Below are 27,211 nucleotides of genomic sequence, written 5' to 3'. Positions count from 1 at the left end.
CATTCAACCAATATTCATGGAGTGCTGGTGCTGTTATCAATTTGGAGATCAAGCACTGTATCAGAAATTTGGCTTTCACAGAGTTGACATCCTAGCTGGATGAGCGGATTTAGGAGAATCGAATTTGGCAAACAACAAAGGCCTGTGATTGTTCAACTCTTAGGGCAATCCTCAGACCTCCAACAAACATGAGTAGGATGAAAAAGCAGTGGCATTAATCCCACTTCTGACACCAATCCCAGTTCTGATCGTCTGAAGCCCTTGCCAGAATACAGTGAGCTGCTTTCCTGGATTATTTACTGGGGTTTTAGATGTAAGAGAATAATCCAAGGGCAGCTAAATTTTGTACTGACTCTCACCAAGCCAATTCTTTTTGTAAAAGTTAGAGAGATTCCAGAACCAAAAAACTAGGAAAATGGAAACATGTGGAAGGTTTCAAATGTTGGAGAGGTAGTGGTAGTGATAATAAAGTTGATAGAAAACTCTGCCATCAACTAACTTTTGCTTTAAAAAATAGCCAAGATAGAGACTGATTTCAAAGTAAAAAATTTTAACTGTGAGGATTTCTACTTTAAAATATGGTTACCATCCCACTGAAGAAAAAGTCCAGAATTAGATGCCTTCACTGGGTGAATTCTACCAAACACTTGAAGAAGAATTAACACCAATCCTTCTCAGACTCCTCCAAAAAACCAAAGAGGAGAGAACACTCCCAAACTCATTTTATGAGACCAGCATTAACCTGATACCAAAAACAGAAAAGGACATTACCAGAAAAGTAGAGGCCAAAATCTCTGATGAATACACGTGTAAACATTCTCAATAAAATACTAGCAAACTGAATTCAGCAGCACATTACTAGAATCATTCACCATGAATAATGGGATTTATCTTGGGGATGCAAGGATGGTTCAACCTATGCAAGTCAAGCAATGTGATACATCATGTTAATAGAATGAAAGGAAAGAAATAAATGATCATCTCAATAAACATGGAAAAAGCATTTTACAAAATTCAACATCCACGCATAATAAAAACTTTTAACAAATTAGAAATAGAAGGAACATATCTCAACAAAATGAAGGCCACGTAAGACAGGCCCATAGCAAATATCATACTTAGTGGTGGAAGGTTAAAAGCTTTTCCTCTAAGATCAGGAATAAGACATGGGTGCCTCTTGCACCATTCCTATTCAACATAGTTGGAAGTCTTAGCTAGAGTAATCAGGTAAGAAAAAGAAATACAAGTATCAGAACTGGATACATTATCTCTATTTTTAGATAACATGTTTTTATATATAGAAAATCCTAAAGATAATCATAAACCTGTTAAATCTAATCAATGATTTCAGTAAAGTTACATGATACAAATTAACAGAGAAAAATCAGCAGTGTTTCTATACACTAACAACAAATTTTCAGAGAAAGAAAGAAATCAATCACATTTACAAGAGCATCAAAAACAAAATACTTAGGAATAAATTTAACTATGCAGGTGAAAATCTCTACTCTGAAAACTATGAGAGACTGATAAAAGAAATTAAAGAGGAAGCAAATCAATGTGAAGGTACATCACGTTCATGCATTAGAAGAATGTTGTTAAACTGTCACTACTACAAAAGTCATCTATAGATTTAATGCACAAGCACAAAAGGACAAGCAATAAAATAAAAAATAAACAAGCGGAACTACAGTAAACTAAAAAGCTTCTGCACAACAGAAGAAATCAACAAAGTGAAGAGACAATCTATGGATTGGGGAAAATATTTGCAAACCATATATTGATAAGGAGTTAATATCTGAAATGTATTATAAAACTCATACAACTCAAAAGCAAAAAAATCCAAATAATCTAATTTAAAAATGGGCACAGGACCTGAATAGACATTTCTCCAAAGAAGATCCATGGAAGGACAATAAGTACATGAGAGGATGCTCAACACCACTAGTTGTTAGAGAAATACAAACTGAAACCACAGTGAGAGATCACCTCATGACCATTAGAATGGCCATCATCAAAAAGAGATAAATGCCGGCATGGGTGTGAAGGAAACGGAGTCCCTGTGCACTGGGAATGTAAACTGACACAGCCACTACGGAAAAAAGTATGGAGGAGACTCAGAATTACCCAATGATCTGGCAATTATGCTTCTGGAATATTTAAAGGAAATGAAAAATACTAAATTGAAAATATAACTGTACCCCTAAATTCACAGCAGCATTATTTACAGTAGCTAAGACACGGAAACAACCTAAGTGCCCATCAATGAAGGAAATGGAAAAAGAAGTTATGGTACACACACACACACACACACACACACACACACAATTTCTAGTTATCCATAATTTATAAGTAAACTACATCAAACTGGTGCTAAGACAATTTAAGTATTAACAACTAACTTTTCTAATTCAGATTTTTTTTTTTTTTTTTTAAGAAAAATGACCTTGCCAGTCTGAGATAAACAGGACATGCTAGCAGGAAGCCCAAGGCCTTTCTGAGTGAAGAAAAAATATGCTTTAGTATGGTATTTTGATTTGCAATTTGTGACTATAAGTTATACAGCTTCTGAGGTGAGAAAACAAGACTGGAGGGTTGAGTCTCTCCTTCTTTTAGTAAAAGGTGGAAAATGCTATAATAGGCAAGATGATGCTATAAAGATGGTGCGGAAACAGAAAGGGTTAAGTCCCACATTCTTTCATTTGTCCCTGGACAGAGCCCCAGAAGCTGCAAGCCTCAGCACTAGTTAATAAAGGACCCTGAAAAAATACAGACTGCTGACTCAGGTGCATTGAGAAAACAATCCCTAAGCTAACAATTACATCCACTTAGAAAAATAAAAGTTAGTAAATACTTTAATGCCGATTTCCATAAAAATAATTCAATTTGTATTTATTTTTTCTTTCATCATAAATTTGGGGTTTTGTCTGAATGCGGGTTACAACTGAATATATTAAGTAAGAACCTCCATTATTACTATTCCCCATGCAGATGGTTAATCTAAGCAGTGAAGTGAGGAAAAGGTGGGGACATGGCCCCACTGGGTACCACTGGAAGACTAATGTGTGGCCAGCATATTTGGATTTTAATAAAAGACGGTATCCCACACATCTGGAGATACTGTTAGATCCTATCTAGAAAGTAAGAAAATGCCTTTTGTGATTCACCTCTGTGGTGATCACCCAGTTACCATGGGATGCAAAAACAGGTTGCCTGATAATTCTGATCCATACTGAAGACTGGATATTGATACCAAACAATTCTATAGTTTTAAGTTTCTAATTTCTTGATTTTGTCTTAATGTGAAAATAAAAATCTCTGGAGATGGGCCAAAGATGTTGAAATGTTATTGATTTTAAAAAGCTGTAATTCTCATCTCTAATGAGTCGATTCTTGTGGTACCCCTAGACAGTGATGAAAAACTATGGCTCATCAAAACTGTTCCACTTAAACTAGGTAAGGTTTTAAGTGTCTCTAATAACTCTTGATATTGATTTGGATGTATTTACTGATGTCTTTGATTATAGATATATACAGTTATAATATTAGGTAATAAATACCTGTACATATCCAGAAGCATTTATAAAGGGCGATAATTGCTGTTCAATATTAAAGTGGCCTGAATTTCTCTTCGGTGATAATGATATTAGTTTCCATAAGGAAAATATTCAAGGAGACTGGGCCGGTGTTTTCTGTGTGTCCTTCCATATCTCCCGTCTACCGTTCTGCTCTGCTCTCTGCCCTCCATGGCTGCCTGCCGTAGACTGCATCAAGGCCCGGCCTTGCCCTTCAGGCACAGACTGCATTCAGCTAAAGAGAGGCAGCAGGAGGCCAGCAGGCGAGGAGAGAACGCAGCTGATGCATCCATTCCCTCAACACCTCCTTTCTGGGACTCAGATTAATTACCTGCAACCCTCCCCTCAGGTCTCAGCTCCTGGAAGGTGGCCTGCTCCTATAGCCACCCTCTCCATACCTGGGCAACAGCTTCCTGCCCTTGCCCTTCTAGTCGTTATCACCGCCGAGGTGCCACACCACCTTCTCAATCCTGCCCACGTCGCTGTCTTTTCATTAAGCTCTCCCCGAATGACTTCCTTTGCAGAGTATCTCTCTCTCTTGCTGAGGCCGCAGCTGACACAGGGAGTTCAGACCAAGTGTGAAAGATTTAGGCTATTTTTGTCACTGCCTACCAATCTTATGAAATTCTATCTAAGATACCAGAAGTCCTATATTCTTATGGTCTTTGAAGCCAAATTCAGGGAGCTTGAGCCAAGCATCAAAACCAGAAAAGAAAGATTTCTGATGTTTTAGACAAGACTATCCAACATATAACACGGTGCATCAAAGACAGGGGGGAAAAAGCTCCTATTAAAAGAAAGCAGAAAAAGACTCACATTTAAAATATCATTACAACTTCATGACTTTAAAAAGAGTCAGTTTTTTCATTTTAGGTCTACAATAATTTAAGCAATATCCAGTCATTTGGGGGAACAAATTAATGTGCCCTCAATAGAGACCAGATTCCCTGCTTGGGACAGGAAAACCAGAGATCAGTGTGCATTCTGAGTGCTAGATGAGACTTCTGGACTTCCCTCAGCCATGTGCCACATGTGTCTGCTGAGTGGAAGGCTGACCCAACAGCTTACCAAGACTGGGGCCTGGCTAGACAGGTGTGGCGGTGCCAAGGAGGCCAGGCATCCAGTGCACCAGAGCAAAGCTAAAGTGAGGGGCCAGGATGCTTGCGGATCACCTGGAAGGGACTATGCATCAATAGGGGTAGCCTAGTATTCTTTCGAAAGCATTTACCATTTCTCTCAGCTTTCCCACCTCTCAAAAGACTGAAACTGAAGATCATATGGCTTTTGAAAAACAGGAACTCATAAGGTTATAGAATTATACCAAAACACATAACCCAAAGCCTCCCAGCTACTTAATCTATGACTATCATAAATTTTAGGAATTAGGAATTCAGTTGCTTAAAAACTGATGGATGCATAATGTACAGCTGCCTTCAAGGCATTGTTCTCAACATAACAGATGCTGCACTCCTCTCACAGGTTCTAAGGTGGAAAGGGATGTAAACAGAATGCAGAACTGCCTGAAACACTGACGGGAGGCAAGATAAGTCCCCTGCCCTGAGTGGGTGTTCTGAGCCTAGGTCTCTTGTGATCCTTGAGTATTTATCTCCCATTAGTCTTACTGGTGCACGTTTTGGCACAGGTGTTAGAACAGGCACAGGAGGGTATTTGCAGATACACACAGGAGGGAATGGTGAAGGGAAGGTCAAGGCCACTCCTGCAGGGCTTGAAGTAGTCAAAGGGAGTGGTGTCAGGGCTGACAGTCCTGAATATCCCCAGGGAGAACCTGGGTGCCGCCTGGTCCCCTGGGCCCGACATCCGAGGCCCAGAGCATTTGCCTCTCTCTCGAGCCAGGTGCTGGACTCCATGGAGCCCATTTTGTACCCCAGGTGAGCTGTCTGCCTGATACTGGGAGGAGCTCCCCCCACCCCAAGGGCCAGGTGCTACCCCCCTTCCCTGTCTCATCCTGCTTTCTCACAAATTCTCTGAATGCCTGTCTTGCCTGGCGCCTCTTTCTTCTGCAGTTCAGAAGCTGTCTACAGTCCTGTCTCTGCGATTCAAGCTCCCCTAAATTACTGACCAGGATTGGGGAGGACTGCTGTTCTCAGTTCTGATTAGGAACAGACTTGTCCCCATGAAGGCTGCTAACTCAGACACTACTTACTGCTCCTTCTCCCTTGGCCCCTTCCTGGTGTGGGCCTGCTTAGCTCCCAGCATGCTGTGCAGCTGGAACCCTAGAGTGGTTACAGCCCCCTCTGGGAACTGATGCTGTCAAGGCTTTTTTAAGTTATCAAAGACACTGCTATCTATAGAAAAGGCTTGACTACTCCTCTGCTGCTAAGTCACTTTAGTTGTGTCTGACTCTGTGCGACCCCATAGATGGCAGCCCACCAGGCTCCCCCATCCCTGGGATTCTCCAGGCAAGAACACTGGAGTGGGTTGCCATTTCCTTCTCCAATGCATGAAAGTGAAAAGTGAAAGTGAAGTTGCTCAGTCGTGTCTGACTTTTTAACGACCCCATGGGCTGCAGCCCACCAGGCTCCTTCGTCCATGGGATTTTCCAGGCAAGAGTACTGGAGTGGGGTGCCATTGCCTTCTCCAGCTGAGCTACTAAGGAAGTAGTTTGTTTTTATATGCCAGTAAAGTATTTGTTTTTATATGCCAGTAAAGTACTAAAATGGGCTTCCCTGGTGGTTTGGATGGTAAAGAATCTGCCTGCAATGCAGGAGACCTGGGTTCAATCCCTGGGTTGGGAAGATCCCCCAGAGTAGGTCGTGGCAACCCCCTCCAGTATTCTTGCCTGGAGAATCCCACGGATAGAGGAGCCTGGTGGGCTGCAGTCCAGGGGGTCGCAAAGAGTTGGATACGGCTGAGCGACTAAGCACAGCACAGCACTAAGTACTAAACTGCCTACCCCTGGTAGGCACAACACCATGAAGCATTTTTTATCATTGGTATTTAAAAAAAAGTTAATTCTACATATGCTAATCTATGACAATCTTGTGTGATGAAGAAAATAAGGCAGCTTCAAAATTCTGGATTTTAAGACTCAAAATTTTTAGGGTCCTCTTTACCTTTACCCAGAGAAGGCAATGGCACCCCACTCCAGTACTCTTGCCTGGAAAATCCCATGGGCGGAGGAGCCTGGTAGGCTGCAGTCCATGGGGTCGATAAGAGTCAGACATGACTGAGCGACTTCACTTTCACTTTTCACGTTCATGCATTGGAGAAGAAAACGGCAACCCACTCCAGTGTTCTTGCCTAGAGAATCCCATGGACGGAGGAGCCTGGTGGGCTGCCATCTATGGGGTCGCACAGAGTTGGACACGACTAATGTGACTTAGCAGCAGCAGCAGCTATCTTTACCTTTCTTGCCATGCTTAGTCACTCAGTTGTGTCCAACTCTTTGCCACCCTTTGGACTGAAGACTGCCAGACTCCTCTTTCCATGGGATTTTTCAGGTGAGAATATTGGAGTGGGCAGCTGTTTCCTTCTCCAGGGGATCGTCCCGACCCAGGGATCAAACCTGCATCTCCTGTGTCTCCTGCACTGCAGGTGGATTCTTTACCACCGAGCCAGCTTTCTTACCTCTTCCTAAACTGGGCAGGTATGAGATTTTTATAGACCTGCCCAAAGAGACAGCAAGACCAAAAGAGGTTCAAGTGAACCTCACTATAGGTTAGAAACTAGCTATAGTGTTTAGATTTAGGAATGTGGTTAAATTTCTATGTCTTACTGGCCAGTCCAAATCTCAACATGATGAATCACTAGGTTGTAGCAATTAGCCAGAAGCAAGCTTGAAATAATAGCCAAGTCAACTCATTTCATAATGTTATGTGAAATTGGAGAAGTTGGGTAATGCTTTTTATTTTTTTTAAGCATGTATAATTTAGGCCAAGTGTTTTTTAGAGTGGATTATATAGGGGTGGGGGGAAGAGCTTCCCTGGTCGCTCAGATGGTAAAGAATCTGCCTGTAATGAGGGATCTTCCCTGTGTTGGGAAGATCCCCTGGAGGAGAGCATGGCAACTCATTCCAGTATTCTTGCCTGGAGAATCCCGATGCCAAGGAGCCTGGTGGGCTATAGTCCATGGGGTTGCCAAGAACTGGACATGACTGAGGGGCTAAGTACAGCACATGTAGGTGGGAGGCTTATTCATGTACTATGTGCTTATGAACTTTTAAAATTTTTCTTTATTCTTAGAATTAGGTCCTTTAAAAACATTTCCTCTTTGTGGCCACTAAAAAACCATGTTGCAAGCAAAATAAATTATAATTTACAGATTATTGCAGAAAAATCTCTAAAATGTTTAATCAAAAGAGAACTCTGAACCCCCCTAGTAACATTTAACAAAGATGCCAGGGAAGAATTAGGAATTTTTTGCATCAGTTCAATCTTCTTGTCTGTAGCACACCCACCATTTATCAGGCTTATTTTAACATCTGGCACTGGACTGATGCAGGAGGGGAAATGCTATTTTATTTCTTTGTATTTAAATTTCCACCTAATAGTAAAAGGTAATAGAGAAGATTTATTAAATATCTACTATCACTTCATGGGAAATAGATGGAGAAACAGTAGAAACAGTGTCAGACTTTATTTTGGGGGCTCCAAAATCACTGCAGATGGTGATCACAGCCATGAAATTACAAGATGCTTACTCCTTGGAAGAAAAGTTATGAGCAACCTAGATAGTATATTCAAAAGCAGAGACATTACTTTGTCAACAAAGGTCCATCTAGTCAAGGCTATGGTTTTTCCAGTAGTCATGTATGGGTGTGAGAGTTGGACTGTGAAGAAAGCTGAGTGCCAAAGAATTGATGTTTTTGAATTGTGGTGTTGGAGAAGACTCTTGCGAGTCCCTTGGACTGCAAGGAGATCCAACCAGTCCATTCTGAAGGAGATCAGCCCTGGGATTTCTTTGGAAGGAATGATGCTAAAGCTGAAGCTCCAGTACTTTGGCTACCTCATGCGAAGAGTTGACTCATTGGAAAAGACTCTGATGCTGGGAGGGATTGGGGGCAGGAGGAGAAGGGGACGACAGAGGATGAGATGGCTGGATGGCATCACCGACTCGATGGACGTGAGTTTGAGTGAACTCTGGGAGTTGGTGATGGACAGGGAGGCCTGGCATGCTGTGATTCATGGGGTCGCAAAGAGTCGGACACGACTGAGCGACTGAACTGAGCTGAACTATTCAGAAAGCCATGAAAGTGAAAGTGTTAGTTGCTGAGTCGTGCCCAACTTTTTGTGATCCCATGGACTGTGGCCCACCAGGCTCCTCTGTCCATGGGATTTTATAGGCAAGGATACTGGAGTGATTTGCCATTTCCTTCTCCAGGGGATCTTCCCTACTCAGGGATCAAGCCCGGGTCTTCTGCAATGCAGGTAGATTCTTTACCGACTGAGCTACCAGGAAACCCATGCTAAATGCAAAACAACTTGAATCCTGCTAATAATACATCATGGGACCAGGGTACTTGTGAACACTGAACCTATGTCAACGGAAAGAGCCCACACAGAATTCTCAAACATTTTTGAGATCCATGAAATTCTGTTTACATGCTAGAGTTTTTATTCACTCTTTATCCTCCTAGGTATGAATATGGTAGATTAAGTAATCGTAGTAATTACGAACTTTTTTAAAAAAAGAAATGCTAACGTATTTTACCAAGACTTACAATAGCACATCAGAAAGGCCCAAAATAAAAACAGAAACTCTCATTCTACACAGAGGATCCATAGCAACGAAATCAGTTTGGTTAGGCCTGGAATGATCAAACAAGCCTGAACAAATCTGGGCGGGTGAAGACACAGTAAGAGAAGCACACCAAGTAGTATGGTGTAGTGCAGAGACTGGCAGAATGGAAGATTATTTTTCACAGCCCACAAGTATTCCTCCAGGACTTTAGAAGCCTGCTTTCCCTTCTACCTCCCAAGTCAGCATGCTCCCTGCCATCAGCCATCACGTTCACATTCAAGATAGGTTTGGGCTGTCCTGACAACCTCTCTAGGCAAAGGGAAGCCTGGCAGTCTCATCAAATTTCACGTCTCATCAAGTCATTTTCCATAAACAACTTCTGCAAACTGTAACCCACCCTCCCCTCATATTGAAGGCTGTGGGAAACTTCCCTCAGCTCAAGCCTGTGTACAGGTGAAGACTCTGTGCATACACATAAATAAAGACAGGCCTAAGTAGCAACTCTGGGGGCAAAGAAAAAACACACTCTGGTTTCAGTGAGTTTCTTGCCATCCGGCGTCATAAATGCAAGCAAACCTGGAGACAGCATACCTTTCTTCCACCGAAACTTCTTTCATTTGCTGGTGCGGTTTGGTGCCTTCCATTTCCCTGATGCTCACAGCATAGATCTTGGTGGTGTAATCAATAGCCTTTTCTCTAGCGACGTCACTGTCATAGCCTCAAACGACAGAAAGACACGGGAGGAGAGTTGGTTTGCGATGGTGCAGGAGCGGGTGGAGGGAGGCAGGGTAGGCACATGGCACTGAGCTCACCTCCATCCTCCTCTGCATCGGTGTCCGACTCCTCACTGTCCACCAACTTGCTCTCCTGGGTCCCCACAAACTCCCGCGTCCAGATCATCAGGGCCGTGTCAGCGCCGCCCACGGTGAGCAGCACAGAGTCATTGTGCAGCCATCTTACGTTGGTGACATGGGCGCTGTGCCCCACATACTTCTTAAATCTCGCATGCTGGCCCTGCGATGTCAGAAAACAGCGATGAGCCCACTCGGACTCGGAGTCTCATTATTCTAGTTTCTGGACTATTTCATCCATGTTATTGTCTCGAGAGGCTTCTACAGGATACAAATGAAAGAGTTCACACGAGGAGTAATTTCCCTACATTTTTCTAGAGTATAAACTCCATGAGGGCAGGGACTAGCTCTCTTTCTTCCCTAAAACATTTCCTGCCTCACTGTAAGTTCTCAACAAATAGTCTGTGAGGAAATGAATGAAATGTAAACTATAGAACCTATTTCTGGACACCTGACAAAGTAGCCTAAGAAAGGATAAAAAGCTTGTTTCTGCCTCTCTTAGTTGTCAGACGTCTATTCTCCACAGGTATCTAGTGTAAACTCCTGATGCTGAGTCTGGCGGACATTTGAGATCAACGTGTCTCCCAGGTCATCCCCCTCAGCGCCTTTTTATACCACAGTCCAGGCTGTGACAGATGAGCAAGGGCCTCCTTATGATCCTGGGGCAGCAAGGAAGACTTAAAAGCAAAGCAACAGTTTCTGTCACAGACACTGGAAACAATTTCTAACACTAGAAACACTCAAGTAAATTGATGTTAAAACAAAGTGAGCTCAAAGAGAAAGGAAAAAACAAACAACAAAACTCCCAAAAATAAAGAACACAAACTGAAAAAATATAATTAATAAACAGGTTGACAAGTCACCTTAAAAAAAGAAAAAACACAAAAAACCAAAGTTAGCTCCTTTAAAACAAATATAACCCCCCCCCCCAAAAAAGTTCCACAACTAAACAATCTTCAGGTTATATCCGAAAAAGTAAAATAAAATTAAATCCATATATATTGAACTTATTACAGTAGGTCACACTTTTAAAAAGCCAAACATAACCAAATAAACAGAACCCAATTTATTAGTCTCTATTGAAAGCTCTTGGTGTGGCAACCAAGCCACACCACCCCAGTGGGGAAGGCTGAGAGTGAGGTGGGAGCAGCTGTTCACATCCGGGGAGTCCTGACAAGCAGTGAGAAGCCCAGGCTGGCACCAGAGACCGGCTTCCATTTTCAGGGCATGAGCCACAGCCTGGCAAAAATAGCTTTAGTGGGAGCACCGAGAGAGGGAGAGACTTTCCATCCTCTCAGCGACTCCCAGAGAATACCTTATGCGACGTGGGAACCCGCATGAACTTTCTGAGGTCATGCAAGGGGCATCGGTGTGTCTCAGATGAAAACTTTATTCAGTCGTCGACAAGAGGCTTCCAGAGAGTTTTGGACGGGCGTGCTGGGAAACCTGAAACCAGTGCAGACGCATGGCAGAAGACACGGGCAGGGCAGGACAGTACGTGACTTTGAAATACTCATGGTCAAGATCTCTGTGTATTTGTCTGACCCCTCCCTGACAGCTGAGTGGAAGCGCCCACCCCTCAGCAGAGTACGGAGTCTAGACAGACTAGGAAGCAAGCAGGCAGGCAGCATTTCTAGGAAGCCCTCCAGAGCCACTACTTGCTAGAGAACAGGCAGAGCAAAGTTAGGGTTTCTAAGGAAGCCACTGTGTGACCATGTGAAATCCAGAAGGCGTGGACACAGAGAGGACGGTCAGAGTGGTGACAGCCATGTGTCCTGCTGGCCTTCCTGCTGGAAGCAGGAAGCGACCCATTTTGATCCACTACAAATGCAAGTTGGTCTCTTGAGAAGCGGAGAAAGTGAAAGGGCTTGAGAAATCCTTCTCTACTCCTGCATCTAGACAGAGGGATTCAAAAGGAAAGATAATGGAAAAAAACACTCTAAAATGGTCAGAATTAGGCTGCAGGGGAAAAGAAAGTGACACAGAGCAGAAAGAGAAAAAGGAAAAAGTTCTAAATCACTGAAGTTGTTTAACAAAGATGAGATTATTCCAGTAAAGATGATTCAAGGTTCTCAGAATAGGAAACCAGGTCCCTGCTCCACAGAACAATGGGAATTCACAGTTACCAGAAGGTTCCAGGAAGCCAGCTGTTCCCCCAGGAGCAGGGTGTTTGGCGGTTCCCTGAGGGCCTATGGGTGGAGCCTCCTGGAGGCCTGGCACAGCTGGGTCAGATGAGCTGTCTTTCTGGGTCATCATGCCAAACTATGCACTTTTGTAACACCCATCAGGACTCAAAACCACAATCTTCCTCTTCCACTGAGTCATGAAAGAATAGAGAATCTGAAATATGTCTCCAGAGCGCTTGTTGTTAACTGCTTTTAAGAGGAAATTTGTGAGAATCTGATGAAAGCTATGTACCCTTTCCCCATATTTACAACATTTTACATATAGTTTCTCTGTCTGTAAAATTCTACATACAAGATTCCTCTTTGATGAATCTTTCTCTAGAGCCTTTGACATTATGAGAAGGACACTTAACAGCTTGAGGGTGGATTTTTTTAAAAAGTAAACATTTACATTTTAAAAATGTAAGCAACATGGTGGTATTTTAGCCTCTCTGATAGAGTGAAGGGGAACAGCTTTGGAAAGGAAGGGAGGTTATGGGAAGCAAATGGACAGTGTTAAAGGACAGCATCAGTTTTTCCGGGACGTGGTTTAAGGTACTGGACAAATGGGCGGGCTCTGACAAAGCAGAGTCTATTTCATGGATTCTACTTTGGTAACAAATGTGGAAACAATATGATTGTCAGGGGATTAGTGCCCACATCAAGATTTTGAATTGTAAAAGTGCCTATGTAAGACATGGATAGAAAAAATGCATAGATGAGAGACCTAGTAACTCAAAGGAAAGGAGAACAAGGAAAAGGGTTAGGAAGAAGACATGACATTAGAGTCTAACAAGCGGAACTTGAATTTTGGACAGAGAGCTGTGTGATGATAACATGGTCTTGTAGGCATCACCAAGACTTGATGAGATGGTACTCAGTGCGAGAACACTGCAAGAGCATGGTGTCTTAGTTTGGTAGGGTTGCCATAAAAAATGCCACATGTTGGGTGGCTTACACAACAGAATTTTATTCCACACAGTTCTGCAGGCTGGGAAGTTTAAGACCAACGTGCCAGCCAATTTGACTCCTGGTGTGGGCTCTCGCCCCAGTCTGTGGACCCCTTATATGAGCACGGAGAAACTTTCTATCTAGCCTTTCCTCCTCAGCGTGTGTGTGCTTGGGGAGAGTGAGTGAGCTCATTGGTGTCTCTTCTTATAAGGACACTAATCTTATCGGATCAGAGACTCACATTTATGACTTCATTTAACCTTAATTATTTCTGTAAATGCCCTCTCTACATATCCTGTCACATTGGATGTTAGGGTTTTAACATAGGAAGTTTAGTGGGGACAAAAACATTCAGTCTGTAACAGATGAAGTGTGGCCAACACACCCAGAGCATTGTTGGAGTGTGACTATACATCTAGAAATGTTCTCCAGCTTGGGTCCATGAAATTGGGAAGGAAAGAGTACCAGGAAAATCAGATGAAAAAAAAAAAGGAGAGAAACGATACTATCAAAGTGGTTTATATTTGACTGCTTTTCAAATGCTTTTAAATTATGAAACTTCTTCTTCAATCAAATCTTACACAGTAGAACTCAAGAATAAAAAGATAAATAATTCAATTTAAAATAGTGGACAAAGATTTATACAAACACTTCACAAATGGCCAATAAGCAAATGAAAAATGCTTAGCATGATTAGTCACCAGGGAAACATAAGTTACAAACACAATAATATCACACTATCTACTCTTCAAGACAGCTAAATTTTATAAGTCTGACAACGTCAAACTGGCAACTAGAAACCTGACATTTTTGGTGAGAACATGAAATGATACAACCGTTTTGGAAAAAGATCCAGCAGTTTCTTAAAAAGATAAACACACGTTTTCCCCAATAACACAGAAATTCCACTCCCACATATTTACTTAAAAGAAAGAAAAAAAAATATGTCCACATAGATTTGTCCAAAAATGTTCACTGCAACTTCATTATAACCAAACACAGGAAAAGCATGTGTCTACTGATGGCTGGGTGGATAAACAAACTTTGCTATATCCACACAATGGAATTCTAGTCAGCTATAAAAAGGAAAGGACTGGATTATTGAGAGTCGGACATGACTTAGTGACTAAAACAACAACATTGTTACTCACAACATGAAGAAATCTCAGAAACATTACCTGAGTGAAAGAAGCCAGAAATAGTATGGTTCCTAACTGATCATTCAATTTATACGAAGTTCTGAAACAGGGAAAACTAATCCATGGTAACAAAAACAAAAACAACATTGGAATAGTTTTTTCATCTGAGAGTGGAGTTGGGGTGAAGAGTGCCCCCATGGGAGGGCTTCCTGGGATGATGAAACTGTTCTATATTTTGATAGGTGTTTGGATTAAAAGATGCTTGCTCCTTGGAAGAAAAGTTATGGCCAACCTAGACAGCATATTGAAAAGCAGAGACATTACTTTGCCAACAAAGGTCCATCTAGTCAAGGCTATGGTTTTTCCAGTAGTCATGTATGGATGTGAGATTTGGACTATAAAGAAAGCTGAGCACCGAAGAATTGATGCTTTTGAACTGTGGTGTTGGAGAAGACTCTTGAGAGTCCCTTGGACTGCAAGGAGATCCAACCAGTCCATCCTAAAGGAAATCAGACCTGAATATTCATTGGAAGGACTGATGCTGAAGCTGAAACTCCAATACTTTGGCCACCTGATGCGAAGAACTGACTCATTTGAAAAGGCCCTGATGCTGGGAAAGATTGAAGGTGGGAGGAGAAGGGGACGACAGAGGATGAGATGGTTGGATGGCATCACCGACTCAATGGACATGAGTTTGAGTAAACTCTGGGAGTTGGTGATAGACAGGGAGGCCCGTTGTGCTGCAGTTCATGGGGTCGCAAAGAGTCGGACACGACTGAGCGAATGAACTGAGATGACTGACTGACTTGGATAATTCAGGTGTATGTGTTTGTCAAAGTTCATCAAAAGGAACCTTAAAATTGGTGCATCTCAACTATACATAAAATTTACTTAAAAAAAAAACTTAAAAAATGAACTCTAGTTAATGATATGCAAATTGAAACAATTAGGGGTAAGTGGCACCCCACTCCAGTACTCTTGCCTGGAAAATCCCATGGATGGAGGAGCCTGGTGGGCTGCAGTCCATGGGGTCGCTAAGAGTCGGACACGACTGAGTGACTTCCCTTTCACTTTTCACTTTCATGCATTGGAGAAGGAAATAGCAACCCACTCCAGTGTTCTTGCCTGGAGAATCCCGGGAACGGGGTAGCCTGATGGGCTTCTGTCTATGGGGTCGCACAGAGTCGGACATGACTGAAGTGACTTAGCAGCAGCAGCAGCAGCAGCATACTGATGTCAACAATTTACTTCGAATCACAAAATCCAAGTGGTGGGTTTCTAGGAGTTCACTCTATCATTCTTTCAGCTTTCCTGTATGTTTGAAATTTTTCACAACAAAATCTTGGGGAAAATCTTACATAGAAGCTCAATGTATAAAAGACAAAAACATAGAGTGCCTCTGGAGAAGGAGGGGAACCCCAGTGCCCCTCCAGTTGCCCCCCAACCCTTGTTTCCTGGGGGTTGTCCTTAAGGAGCCTTCCAGAACTCCAGGAGTTGGAGGAACACACCTCAAAATTACTGCGGGAGACGGCCTTCCTGGTCACACTAGGGATGTGGGTGATGAGCTCCCAAGATGAACAATAAATCTGGCTCAGGAGCCCAATTCAATAGTATCATGAGGATATCAGGTATCTAAACACCTGCCCAGACCTCAGTCCACTAAAACCAGGATAGCACTAACTTGACTTGTCCTGCTGGCAGTCTCATTTCAAAAAATGTAGAAGTAGCAAGGAAAACTGCTACACAGAACTGAACTCTTATCAAATAGAAAGAGCTGGTAGGTAGCAGTAACGTGGTGAATCACTGGGAGAACGCTACCAAGTGGCTTCTCGATGGTCAATGAAAGGAGCACAAGCCATAATCAGAAGTGTATATTAGAAAAGGCTCCCCAAAATGATAATCTGAGGAGACATTAACAAATGAAGAAGGAAAGAAGGCATCTAAAGAAACCAAAGTGGCTGAAGAGGGAGTTGATGTATTCAGGTTTTAAATGTAAAAGTAACAGAAGCAGGAGCAAATAACCAGGGATGAACACAAAAATATTCTACAGACAACTTTCGTACAGTTTCAGGAATGCAAAAATAAAAAGCCAAGACACCTGGAAAGATATATTTAGGGCTAGAAGAAAAAGAGAAAAGTTAGGAACATGGCTTACATCAGATGGCTTTATATGAACAGGGAGCGGATTTAATGATCGCCTCTAATAAAGGGGATGCTTCTCAAACCAGAGAGGTCCAAACAGAGCTCATGTCCTTGAGTGTAGACACCTTCAAATGTAATTAGAGTAATAAGGTCAGTAATGGTTAAGAGTTTGGAAGTTAAGAGTATGCAGGTCAGGAAGCAACAGTTAGAACTGGACATGGAACAACAGACTGGTTTCAAATAGGAAAAGGAGTACGTCAAGGCTATACATTGTCACCCTGCTTATTTTACTTCTATGCAGAGTACATCATGAGAAACGCTGACTGGAAGAAACACAAGCTGGAATCAAGATTGCCGGGAGAAATATCAATAACCTCAGATATGCAGATGACACCACCCTTATGGCAGAAAGTGAAGAGGAGCTAAAAAGTCTCTTGATGAAAGTGAAAGTGGAGAGTGAAAAAGTTGGCTTAAAGTTCAACATTCAGAAAATGAAGATCATGGCATCTGGTGCCATTACTTCATGGGAAATAGATGGGGAAACAGTGGAAACAGTGTCAGACTTTATTTTGGGGGGCTCCAGAATCACTGCAGATGGTGACTGCGGCCGTGAAATTAAAAGACGCTTACTCCTTGGAAGAAAAGTTATGACCAACCTAGATAGCATATTCAAAAGCAGAGACATTACTTTGGTGACTAAGGTCCATCTAGCCAAGGCTATGGTTTTTCCTGTGGTCATGTATGGATGTGAGAGTTGGACTGTGAAGAAGGCTGAGCGCCGAAGAATTGATGCTTTTGAGCTGTGTTGTTGGAGAAGACTCTTGAGAGAGTCCCTTGGACTGCAAGGAGATCCAACCAGTCCATTCTGAAGGAGATCAGCCCTGGGATTTCTTTGGAAGGAATGATGCTAAAGCTGAAACTCCAGTACTTTGGCCACTTCATGTGAAGAGTTGACTCATTGGAAAAGACTCTGATGCTGGGAGGGATTGGGGGCAGGAGGATGAGGGGACGACCAAGGATGAGATGGCTGGATGGCATCACTGACTCAGTGGACGTGAGTCTGAGTGAACTCCAGGAGTTGGTGATGGACAGGGAGGCTTGGTGTGCTGCAATTCATGGGGTCGCAACGAGTTGGACATGACTGAGCGACTGAACTGAACTGAACTGAACTGAATGGTTAAGAGTTTGGAAGCCAGGAGAAGTGGCATCCAAAAAAAAAAAAAAAAGTTCCCAGATCCAAAAGGGAAAACACGTAGACTCTGGCACATACTGACTCATGAGTTGATGCAATGCCTGGAAGATTCTAGGGTGAATTATTACACAGAGGTTGATAAGCACTTGGAAAAGTAATGATGACTAGGCAACAACAGGGGTTCACAGTGAACTAATTGCACATCTTTTATTGGTTGGTTTGTTTAGGAGAGATTAAAAATACCAGAGACATAATCTGGCTTTCAGCAAGATATTTGCTAAGTTTTAACGCTATCTTATCAGACTAGAGATAGAAATATGAGTTCCATGATGGCATGGTCAGACAGATTCAAATGCCTGTTACTAATATGTGTGTATTAAGTAACAGAATGCCAAATTGAATGGGGGCTCTCGGTGGTGGTATTTGGTTCTAGTCTTTTTTTTTTTCTTTCTATGAATTGTAACTCGCACTCCTGAAATCAGAGAACAATATGATGCTGAAAGGGAAAGTAAATAAATACTTTGGAAAGGGATTTCAAAGATGTTGATAGGTTGAAACATAAACAAGATATGTTTGTGTGGGAAAATAAACAAAATAAATCTTATTTGGTACAAATACAAAGCTGTGTACTCGGATTTTAGAAGATCAGTTGTGTACTCAGATTTTAGAAGATCAGTTGTGTAAGTCCAAGAAGGGGGATAACCTTACCATTTGGGGGAATAATATCTATTATTCAATCGTTCCTTATGGCAGCCAAAAGAGCTGATGCCATCTTTGTTTGATTAAATACAAAAATAAAGTCAAAACAAGAAGAGTCCTACTGAGAGGAACCCTGAGCTGATCAGACTGCATCTGAAGCACTTTGTTTTTTTTTTAAATTTTTATTTTATATTGGAGTTCAGTTGATAACAATGTTGTGTTAGTTTTAGGTGCATAGCCACTATGGAGAACAATATGGAGGTTCCTTAAGGAACTAAAAATAGAGCTACCATATGATTCAGCAACCCCACTCCTTGGCATATATCCAAAGAAAAATATGGTTTGAAAGGATGCGTGCACCCCAGTGTTCACTGAAGCACTATTTACAATAGCAAAGACATGGAAACAAGTTAAATGTCCATCAACAGATGATGGATAAAGAAGCTGTGGCTCATATATACAATGGCATTTTACTCAGCTGTTGCAGAGAATGAAATAATGCCCTTTGCAGCAACCTGGATGGACCTGAATTTGGTCCTAGAGGAGTTACTTTGAAATGGAATTGAAATGGATAAGGGAGATTAAGAGTTACAAAATAAATGAGTCATGAGGATGAAATGAGCAGAGTGGGAATATAGTCAATAATAACATAATATCTGAACTAACACAGCTTTGTAAGTCAACTATACTTCAAAACAAACAAGTAAGTAAACTCTTGGAAAAAGAGACCAATTTGTAGTTATCAGAAGTGAAGGGTGTGGGGGGACTAGATAAAGGCAGTCAAAAGGTACAACTTCCAGTTAGAAGATAAATAAATATCAAGAGATGCAGTATTATGCTAATTCTTCTGTACATTATAATGAAAGTTGTTAATAGAATAAATCCCAAGAGTTCTCATCACAAGAAAAAACATTTCTTTTTCTGTTGTTTTGTCGCTGTTTAGATGACAGATGTTCACTAAACTTATGGTGATAATCATTCACAAGGTATGTAAGTCAAATCATTAAGTACACCTTAAACTTATACAGTGCTGCATGTCAGTTACATCTCAATAAAACTGAAAGAAGAAACAACACAAAATTTAATGGAATTGATAAACCAGAGGAAGGGACAGCTAGACACCTTGTTACTGAAGGAATTGGATGTTTAGACTGGAGAAAATGAGACTTCAGGGGCTCTAATATGATCTTCCCACACATGAAGGCTGTCAGAAGACTGGACTTATTCAACAACAATTCAGAAGGTAGAACTCTGGCTAAAGAAAAACAAAAATCAGCTCTATCTAGTGCAAAGCATTTTAACAATGGAGTGGTTTAAAAATGGATTGCGCTACCTTGTGCAGTAGCAAATTCTTCATCTCTAGACGTAGGCTAGTGAAAGTGCTAGCCCAAGTTGTAAAGAAAATTCTTACTTTGCAGTTCGTGAGATGTTGGATTTGATGTCCACTGACAGACTTTCAGGGAAGAAAGTACACCACGAGACTCTGACTCAAACTAGTACACCTGGGGTCACCAAGGTTTCTATGGGCATAAACAACCATGATGTAGATAACTGCGCAACTGCAAACGTAGATAACTGTAGATGACAATGTTGGTTACTTACTCCTTTGATATTTAAAAATCCACTTAAATACAATAGATAGATTTTGGGTTATTATTTGAAACTAAGCAAATACATATAGTAAACATGCAACATTACCTTGACAGGATATGAGAAAAGCTTAATGAAACCAAAATCATCTCCTGTGGCTAAGAGGGAGCAGTCTTTGGTGAGGCTGGCAGCATTTACATCAGTCACGTCGCTGTGCACTGGCCAGATGCCCTCACAGGTGGGCCCCAGCACACAGGTCCATGTGTCCCACTCTATCTTCTCAATCTTGAAAAGAAGGAAAGTGAATACATTTCGTACAACCCAGAGATCTTTTTGTTTTATTTAAAAGAAACAGATTGAGGTTGAATAGTTCTAAATGATGACTTTGCTAACACCGGGTATTTTGTATGCTGCAGTGCCTAAAATTTTCAGCTGCATTTTTAAAGTGGCATATATATTGTTTCAATAAATCAATACTGCAGTCAAACCTCCATATATGCTCCCCTAGATAAAATGAACACGTCTGAATTGTGGACACCTGACAATAACAAAGGTTCTTAATTCTCACCTAGATATTTATCATTGTATGTGCCATAAGCTGGGGCTTCACTGGTGGCTCAGATAGTAAAGAATCTGCCTGCAATGTGGGAGACCCAGGGTCAATCCCTGGGCTGGGAAGATCCCCTGCAGAAAGGAATGGCTACCCACTGCAGTACTCTTGCCTAGAGAATTCCATGGACAAAGGAGCCTGGCAGGCTACAGCCCATGGGGTTGCAAAGAGTCATGAAATTGAAAGACATGAAATTGTGTAATTAAAATTCATGAAATTAAAAGACCCTTGCACCTTGAAAGGAAAGCCATGACAAATCTAGACAGAGCATTAAAAAGCAAAGACATCACTTTGCTGACAAGGTCCATATAGTCAAAGACATAGTTTTTCCAGTAGTCACATATGGAGGTGAGAGTTGGACCATAACAAAGGCTGAGTGCTGAAGAATTGATGCTTTTGAACTGTGGTGCTGGAGAAGACTCTTGAGAGTCCCTTGGACAGTAAGGATATCAAACCAGTCAATCCTAAAGGAAATCAGTCCTGAATATTCATTTGAAGGACTGATGCTGAAGCTCCAATACATTGACCACTTGATGCGAAGAACTAACTCATTAGAAAAGACCCTGATGCTGGGAAAGACTGGCAGCAAAAGGAGAAGAGGGTGACAGAGGATGAGATGGTTGGATGGCATCACCGACTCAATGGACGTAAGTTTGAGCAAACTCTGGGAGATACTGAAGGACAGGGAAGCCTGGTGTGCTGGAGTCCAGGGGGTCACAAAGAGTCAGACATGACTTAGCAACTGAACAAACATCAAAATGCCATCAGGGTTTCTCAGCATCAACTCTATTGACATTCCAGGCTAGATAATTATGTGTGTTCAGGGGCTGTCCTGCCCGTTCAGCAGCATCCCTGTCCTCTACTCACTGGATCCCAGTAGCACCACCACCTCAGGTTGTCCCCAGACATTGTCAAATATCCCTGGGAGAGAGGGCAAATTGACCTCAACTGAGAACCACTGAGCTAGATTGATCAATGGGGCTGGTCATTTAGCAAAGTATTTTAAAAAGGCACAGGACAGAACTTTTTAAAGGACTGCTTCCTTGGAGGAAAGAGCAATAAGATTCTGCAGCTAGCTTAGTATCCTTTATGCTCTAGAAAGACCATCTTAAAAACTGGAAGAGATGGGATGTTCATACTCTATTGCATGAATATACGTTTTATCCTTTAAAACTGCTTTATCTGAAATTCATGGACAGGAAGATTCGCAATTCAAACATTTTAATTCTGACAAAATCAAGGCTTTTCTTTCCTTTTTTAAAAAGAAAACAATAACAGTACCACCACCACTGTGGATTAGACTTTCCCAGGGGAATATGATTTTACTTACTTTCATTCAAGACCTACTAGTGTACCTTATCAGTACAGTTTCTATGCACAAGCACTTTGAAGCACTGTTTAAAAGCTATAAAGACTCATTAGAGACCTGTAGCTAAAATGAAAGGCCAGATTGCTCTCTGTGGATCTGGCAGCTGCTTGGCACGTTGTTAATGTACCTCACCACCAATTTCTGTACTTTTCCACTTGGCACCACTGCCTGGGAGGGAAATGACAAGATGCAGCTAGGATTTGAGTCACAATGTGAGGAGGTGCTATGCATATTTTAGTCACTCAAATTTCTCATTTAATATTCTGTGTTTCTTCTGGACACATGCAGGATTGGAACCAAAAAACGGCGGTTCACCCAGTACGTTTGGGTGCTCAAGCAAGGCCGCAGACCGAGGTGACGTGAGGTGGTTCCCCCATAACTACCTCAGTCTTCTGAGCTGCAAGTGGAGTCTCCCCAACTCCTTATGACATCCCCAACTGACCTTCACAGGAAGAGAAACAGGGAACCCCCACTCTGGTTCCAGAAATGGGCTTCTGGTCACTGACTCCCTTATAGATATGAGATTTCATTTCTGACACCCTCCTTGGGTGGCACCTTTCCTGGACTCATTACACAGGGAGGGATGGGGGTGAGCTGGTCTTGCTCACTCTATAGTCACCCCAACAGAACACCCTTGGCCAGATCTGAACACCATGCTACCTGGGGGAGGCATATGTCTAACTTGTTAGAAGCTATAGAAACTGCATTTAATTAAAATGGAGCATTAAAGAATGTGTATATATATGTGTAACATTGAGTTACATAATATGAGTCACTTTGCTGTATAGCAGAAACTAACACAACACTGTGAATCAATTATACTTCAATAAAATAAATTTAAAAAAGAATGATCCCTGTAACCAACAAAACCCAAAACGGGTAAATAAACTTGTTAAACACCCTGGAATTTAGACAGAAGGAGAGCCCTCCAAGGGTGTCTCCCATAGCACCTTGCCCCAGGCAGGTATGTCATTATCATCACTGCTTTGCAGAGGAGGTAACTGGAGCCCAATGAGAAGTGAGTCATTTAAACCCCAGTCAGCTTAGCAAGCAGGGAGGAAGTTGAGCTCTAAGGAGTTGGGCTCCTGGGATAGAGCTGCCTTAACTGCACCATGCTGCATTGGATGTATATAAATGGACATTTTAATAGCTGTCATAGTTAAAAATTTGCTGGGTAAGCTTTCTGTTAGTTTCACCATGACTATTTCTTTAAAAAAAATCTTTTTTGCAAAGGAAAATTTCAAAATCCTTCATACTTAATTGAGGGGTCTGACAATATTGCTAAGTAAAAGGATGAGCTACTTCTGGAGGTATTTTTTAATCTAAAATTGCTCATCTGTCCCAAGTTGACCTCATCCTTCCTCCACCACGTGGTTCTACTGAATCTTATTTTAGTAAACTTATTTGAGGGACTAGAACTGGAAGGGAAAATACAGATAAAGTGATGCAAAATGACGCCACGTGGTCTAGGCTGTGGAGTGACACACAGACCCCTCTAGGCAGGGACCACAGCTCCGTGGTCCTTTTACTTTCTTAGAGCCTTAATTTCCCTGTCTGTAAAAAGAGATTGACAACTATCACACACCAGCCTGACTCATAGTAGGTAAACCACTCTCTGAGGATTGGAATACAGGTATACAAAGTGCCTGGAACAGTGCACAGATATTCAGTGAAGGAATGGCATGCTTCAAAGTATCCCTTACTCAAGGCTATTAAAGTTTCCACATGTAAAAAAGTTAAAATATAGATTGATCAAAGGTAAATAGACTGGAGTTTGGGAGTGAGATTAATCGATCCGTTAACAATTTCCATTAATACAGTGCCATCTTCTGTAACCACTTGGGTGTCTCACGTACTGCCTATATATTTCCTTTAGAAACAATTAAAATATTAGGAATGAATTGATGTCCAGAAGTACATTAGAATACTGGGATAGTTTACATTGCTAGCTAACTGAAGCTAGAGAGTGGAAGATGCCTGTCCCTTGGTGGCATACCCTTGACTCTTTTTCCTCTAAAGAAGCAATATTTCCTTTTCTTTCATCAAAGGTTACTTAGTAAATAAATGAGTTAGAATGTCTCCTGGGACTAAAAGGACGTCCTTAGTGCTCCATCAGGCAATGGCATTTGTGGCCAACAGGGCTTACTACATGGAAGCACTGTACAGATTGAGAGACTAAAGCAGCCAAGCCTTTAGGAAGAGATTTCAGGAGGGTGTTAGTTTATGGATTCAAAAATTTTGTCTAGGATTTGATTTCAGCAATTAAAAAATGATGTATGTGGATAGAAGCATGAGGAAAATATGGGAAAAGGCAACAGCTTGCTACATTAGGATGGTCAGATTGTGGATGGTTTTGTTTTGAAAAATAATTTCTCTTATTGTTGCAAAAGATATTGTTTACTATTGCAAACAGTAACCACTGAGAAGACATGTTTCAGAATTTTAAGTTCCTAACAACCTTTGCACAAAATGACAGAACATGTGGAACAGGAAAAGTAATATGTAGCATTCAAATTGTTAGCTCAGTCATTGTCTTCCGGCAGAGAAAAATAAAGTAGAACACCAATTAGAGATTGCTATGTCAGTGGCACAGTAAATCCATACCTCCTCAGAAAGTAGGAAACCAGGGTAAGCAGTCAGATTTAAGAAATGGTCAAGCCTGAAAGACATACAACTATAACTCATTTTAGTGAATAGTAATGATAGGTTTTACTTAAATGCACATAGTAAATCATGAACTATTTTTTAAAAGCTTTGTGTGTGATTGTTACCTCGGAAGGTCTTATTATATGCCGTTTGCCTCTTGGAGCTTCAAAGAAGAGTTGTTCTTTGGCACCTGAATTAACTTGCAGTAATTTTCCTGTTATGATAGAATAAAGCAGAAGACAGTTAACCTCTGCATTTATCTTTTAGTGATAAAATGAACATGATTGCAACCATTTGATATTTTCATTCATTTTAATCAAAGTCTCATAATTTGAGTAAATATATGCTGAATGATCCAGGATGTATGTAAAGACAACTACATGGCAGGGTGGAAACTCCAAAGCTATGACTTTTAAACATATGAACTTCATAAAACCTTACCTTGAACATCCTTCAAAAAGAGAAGAATCAAGTTGCTACTTTACTCTGCTGCACTGGCTATTTTTCCAAAGCCAAACAAAATCTAACTTATGCTCTTTTCCCCTGTTGCTTCCTAGTACAGAAACCTAGTAAACAAACTGCTTTGGCAAGAATTATGACGCCAGAAGCAAAGACCCTGTAAGAGTTTGTGTTTACTAAGGTATAAATTCCAGATTTGCCATTTCATATTTAGAAACAGGAAGACAAGGACATATCAAACAAACTGTAAATGCTCATTCCATTCTCCCCATCCCTTTTCACTTGAAAATTTGTGAAGAAATCCAAGACTTTTCCCAAAACAAAATGTTGAGCAAAAATAGTCTTTTGGTCTGATGTGTAAAATCTTGGATTTTAATCTTGGATTCATTTCAATTAATGTTGAAAAAGATTAGATTTCTTAATTCTCTTCCTACCACATCAATGATCCTTTATGACTTGAAAATTTAAATGACCCAAACGATATACTTTTGAGTATTTTTTTCAGCATTTTTTTAAACGATGGAAAATCTCAAACACATATGGAAGTAATGGTTTAAAAAAAACCCTAGAGAGCCAATGTCCAACCTCAATGGTTATTACCACATGGCTGGCCCTGTTTCAGGAATCTCCACTCACTCTCTCACCCCAGATTACTTCGAAGCAAATATCAGCTATCCTAACATTTTATCTGCAAGCAATTTAGTGTATATACACACATACTAGCATGTCCTCGCCCCCTCTTTCTTCCACAGCTCTTTTATATCTAGTAGTCTTGAAATGTCCTTCCTGGAAAAATGAATACCAAACTAAGAACTGTCTGATTTATACCATGTTCTTTAATGTTTAAGTGGGTAGCACTTAGATCTAAAATCTAGCTTGGCTAACCTTCAGGAGTTGCAGGTCTGTTTCTAAGTGACTAATTAAAAACAAGGTTCTCTCATTTCATAACTGAAACCTGAATCATTTCCAATTTGCTGAGTTATAACATGGTGACGGGGGATTTGCCTTTGCTGTGAGGAGCAAGTAAATTTGAAAGCGTTTTCTCTGAAATGGGCCCATTTTCCTGACTTACTAGCTGAACATACACAAAGTGAGAAAAGAAAAAGAGAGTTAAATCAGCTTTGGCTATTTAGCATTATAAGAAAATGAGTAATCAATATTTTCCCAATGAGCTAGATATATCTGCAAAGTGACTTTTAGAATTCTTAAGAGTGACTTCAGATAACAAAGGATGTGGGAACAGGATTAAAAGACTCAATGGAAACATTCTTAGAATGTAATTTCCTGACAATTCACTTTACACTATTGTTTCAAAGATTATACTTTCTAAAACAGACCAAAAACTATTAAAACAGCTCAGTGAAGTACTTTGTGACTGCAGGAATGTTTTTAAAAACCACTTTGGCAAGCACCATATACCTGTGGCTATCTCCCAAGCCCACACCCCATCCCTGAGAACTGCCCTCCACCCTGGACTGGGCCCCTGTGGTCACATCTGCACTCTGGAGGTGGACATTGACCCAGGAGTGACCACACTGGGCAATCAAATTCCCTCTCCTGGGAGACTGGAACCTTAGGCTGAATCAGCAGATGCCTTGCTGGGAGGAGATGAATGTGGCCTTTGGGACTAGGGGTGACATTTGGGGGCAACAGAGAGTGGGCCCTGTGCGAACAAATGAGGGAAAGCCTGCCTGTGCAAAGAGGGGCCACACGCAGGCACCAGACCCAGGAGAGCAGTGGAGATGGGCCCTTCAGAGCAGGAGAGGAGGGGAGTGGGGCACTGCCTGGTTGGGTTCCAGGCATTTTCTGATTCATTTCTAAAGCCAGTTTCTCAGGAGATGCTGCTTCCTGTTCTTAGATTCTATGAGATATCCCTATCTTTCCAATAAAGTCATTCCTTATCCTTATTTTTTAATTTAAGCTGGCTTGAGTGAAACCAAGGATATAAAGAAATTTTTAAAAAATCAATTATTGTGTTAGGAAGGTGGCATCATGGGTGTGTTTTTCTCCTCAAATTTTAATTACTGCCGTTATTAAACTGCCTTTTTTTTTTTAAGCATAGAGAAACTATTTAGGTCACCACTCTTTTTTCCACTGCCTGCTATTCTGTAATATATAACCAT

At 41.3% G+C, this 27,211-nt stretch overlaps 1 protein-coding gene across 1 annotated transcript in view; it reads right to left on the bottom strand.

Moving 5' to 3' along the window:
• Nucleotides 1-27,211, bottom strand: part of EML6 (EMAP like 6) — a 288,561-nt gene that overhangs the window by 28,909 nt on the left and 232,441 nt on the right. Inside the window, exons 24-27 of the mRNA XM_052648401.1 lie at nt 24,755-24,843; nt 20,113-20,289; nt 10,088-10,289; nt 9,867-9,993 (exon numbers count right to left, since the gene is read on the bottom strand). Of these exons, the coding sequence (XP_052504361.1) occupies nt 9,867-9,993; nt 10,088-10,289; nt 20,113-20,289; nt 24,755-24,843 (595 nt within the window). The remainder of the gene's footprint in view (nt 1-9,866; nt 9,994-10,087; nt 10,290-20,112; nt 20,290-24,754; nt 24,844-27,211) is intronic.

The sequence above is a fragment of the Budorcas taxicolor genome, chromosome 11 (genome assembly GCF_023091745.1).
Source record: "Budorcas taxicolor isolate Tak-1 chromosome 11, Takin1.1, whole genome shotgun sequence".
In the NCBI taxonomy this organism is placed as follows: Eukaryota; Metazoa; Chordata; class Mammalia; order Artiodactyla; family Bovidae; genus Budorcas; species Budorcas taxicolor.
Note: the sequence above shows the minus strand (reverse complement) of the source record. Positions and strands in the feature narration are given on the sequence as shown.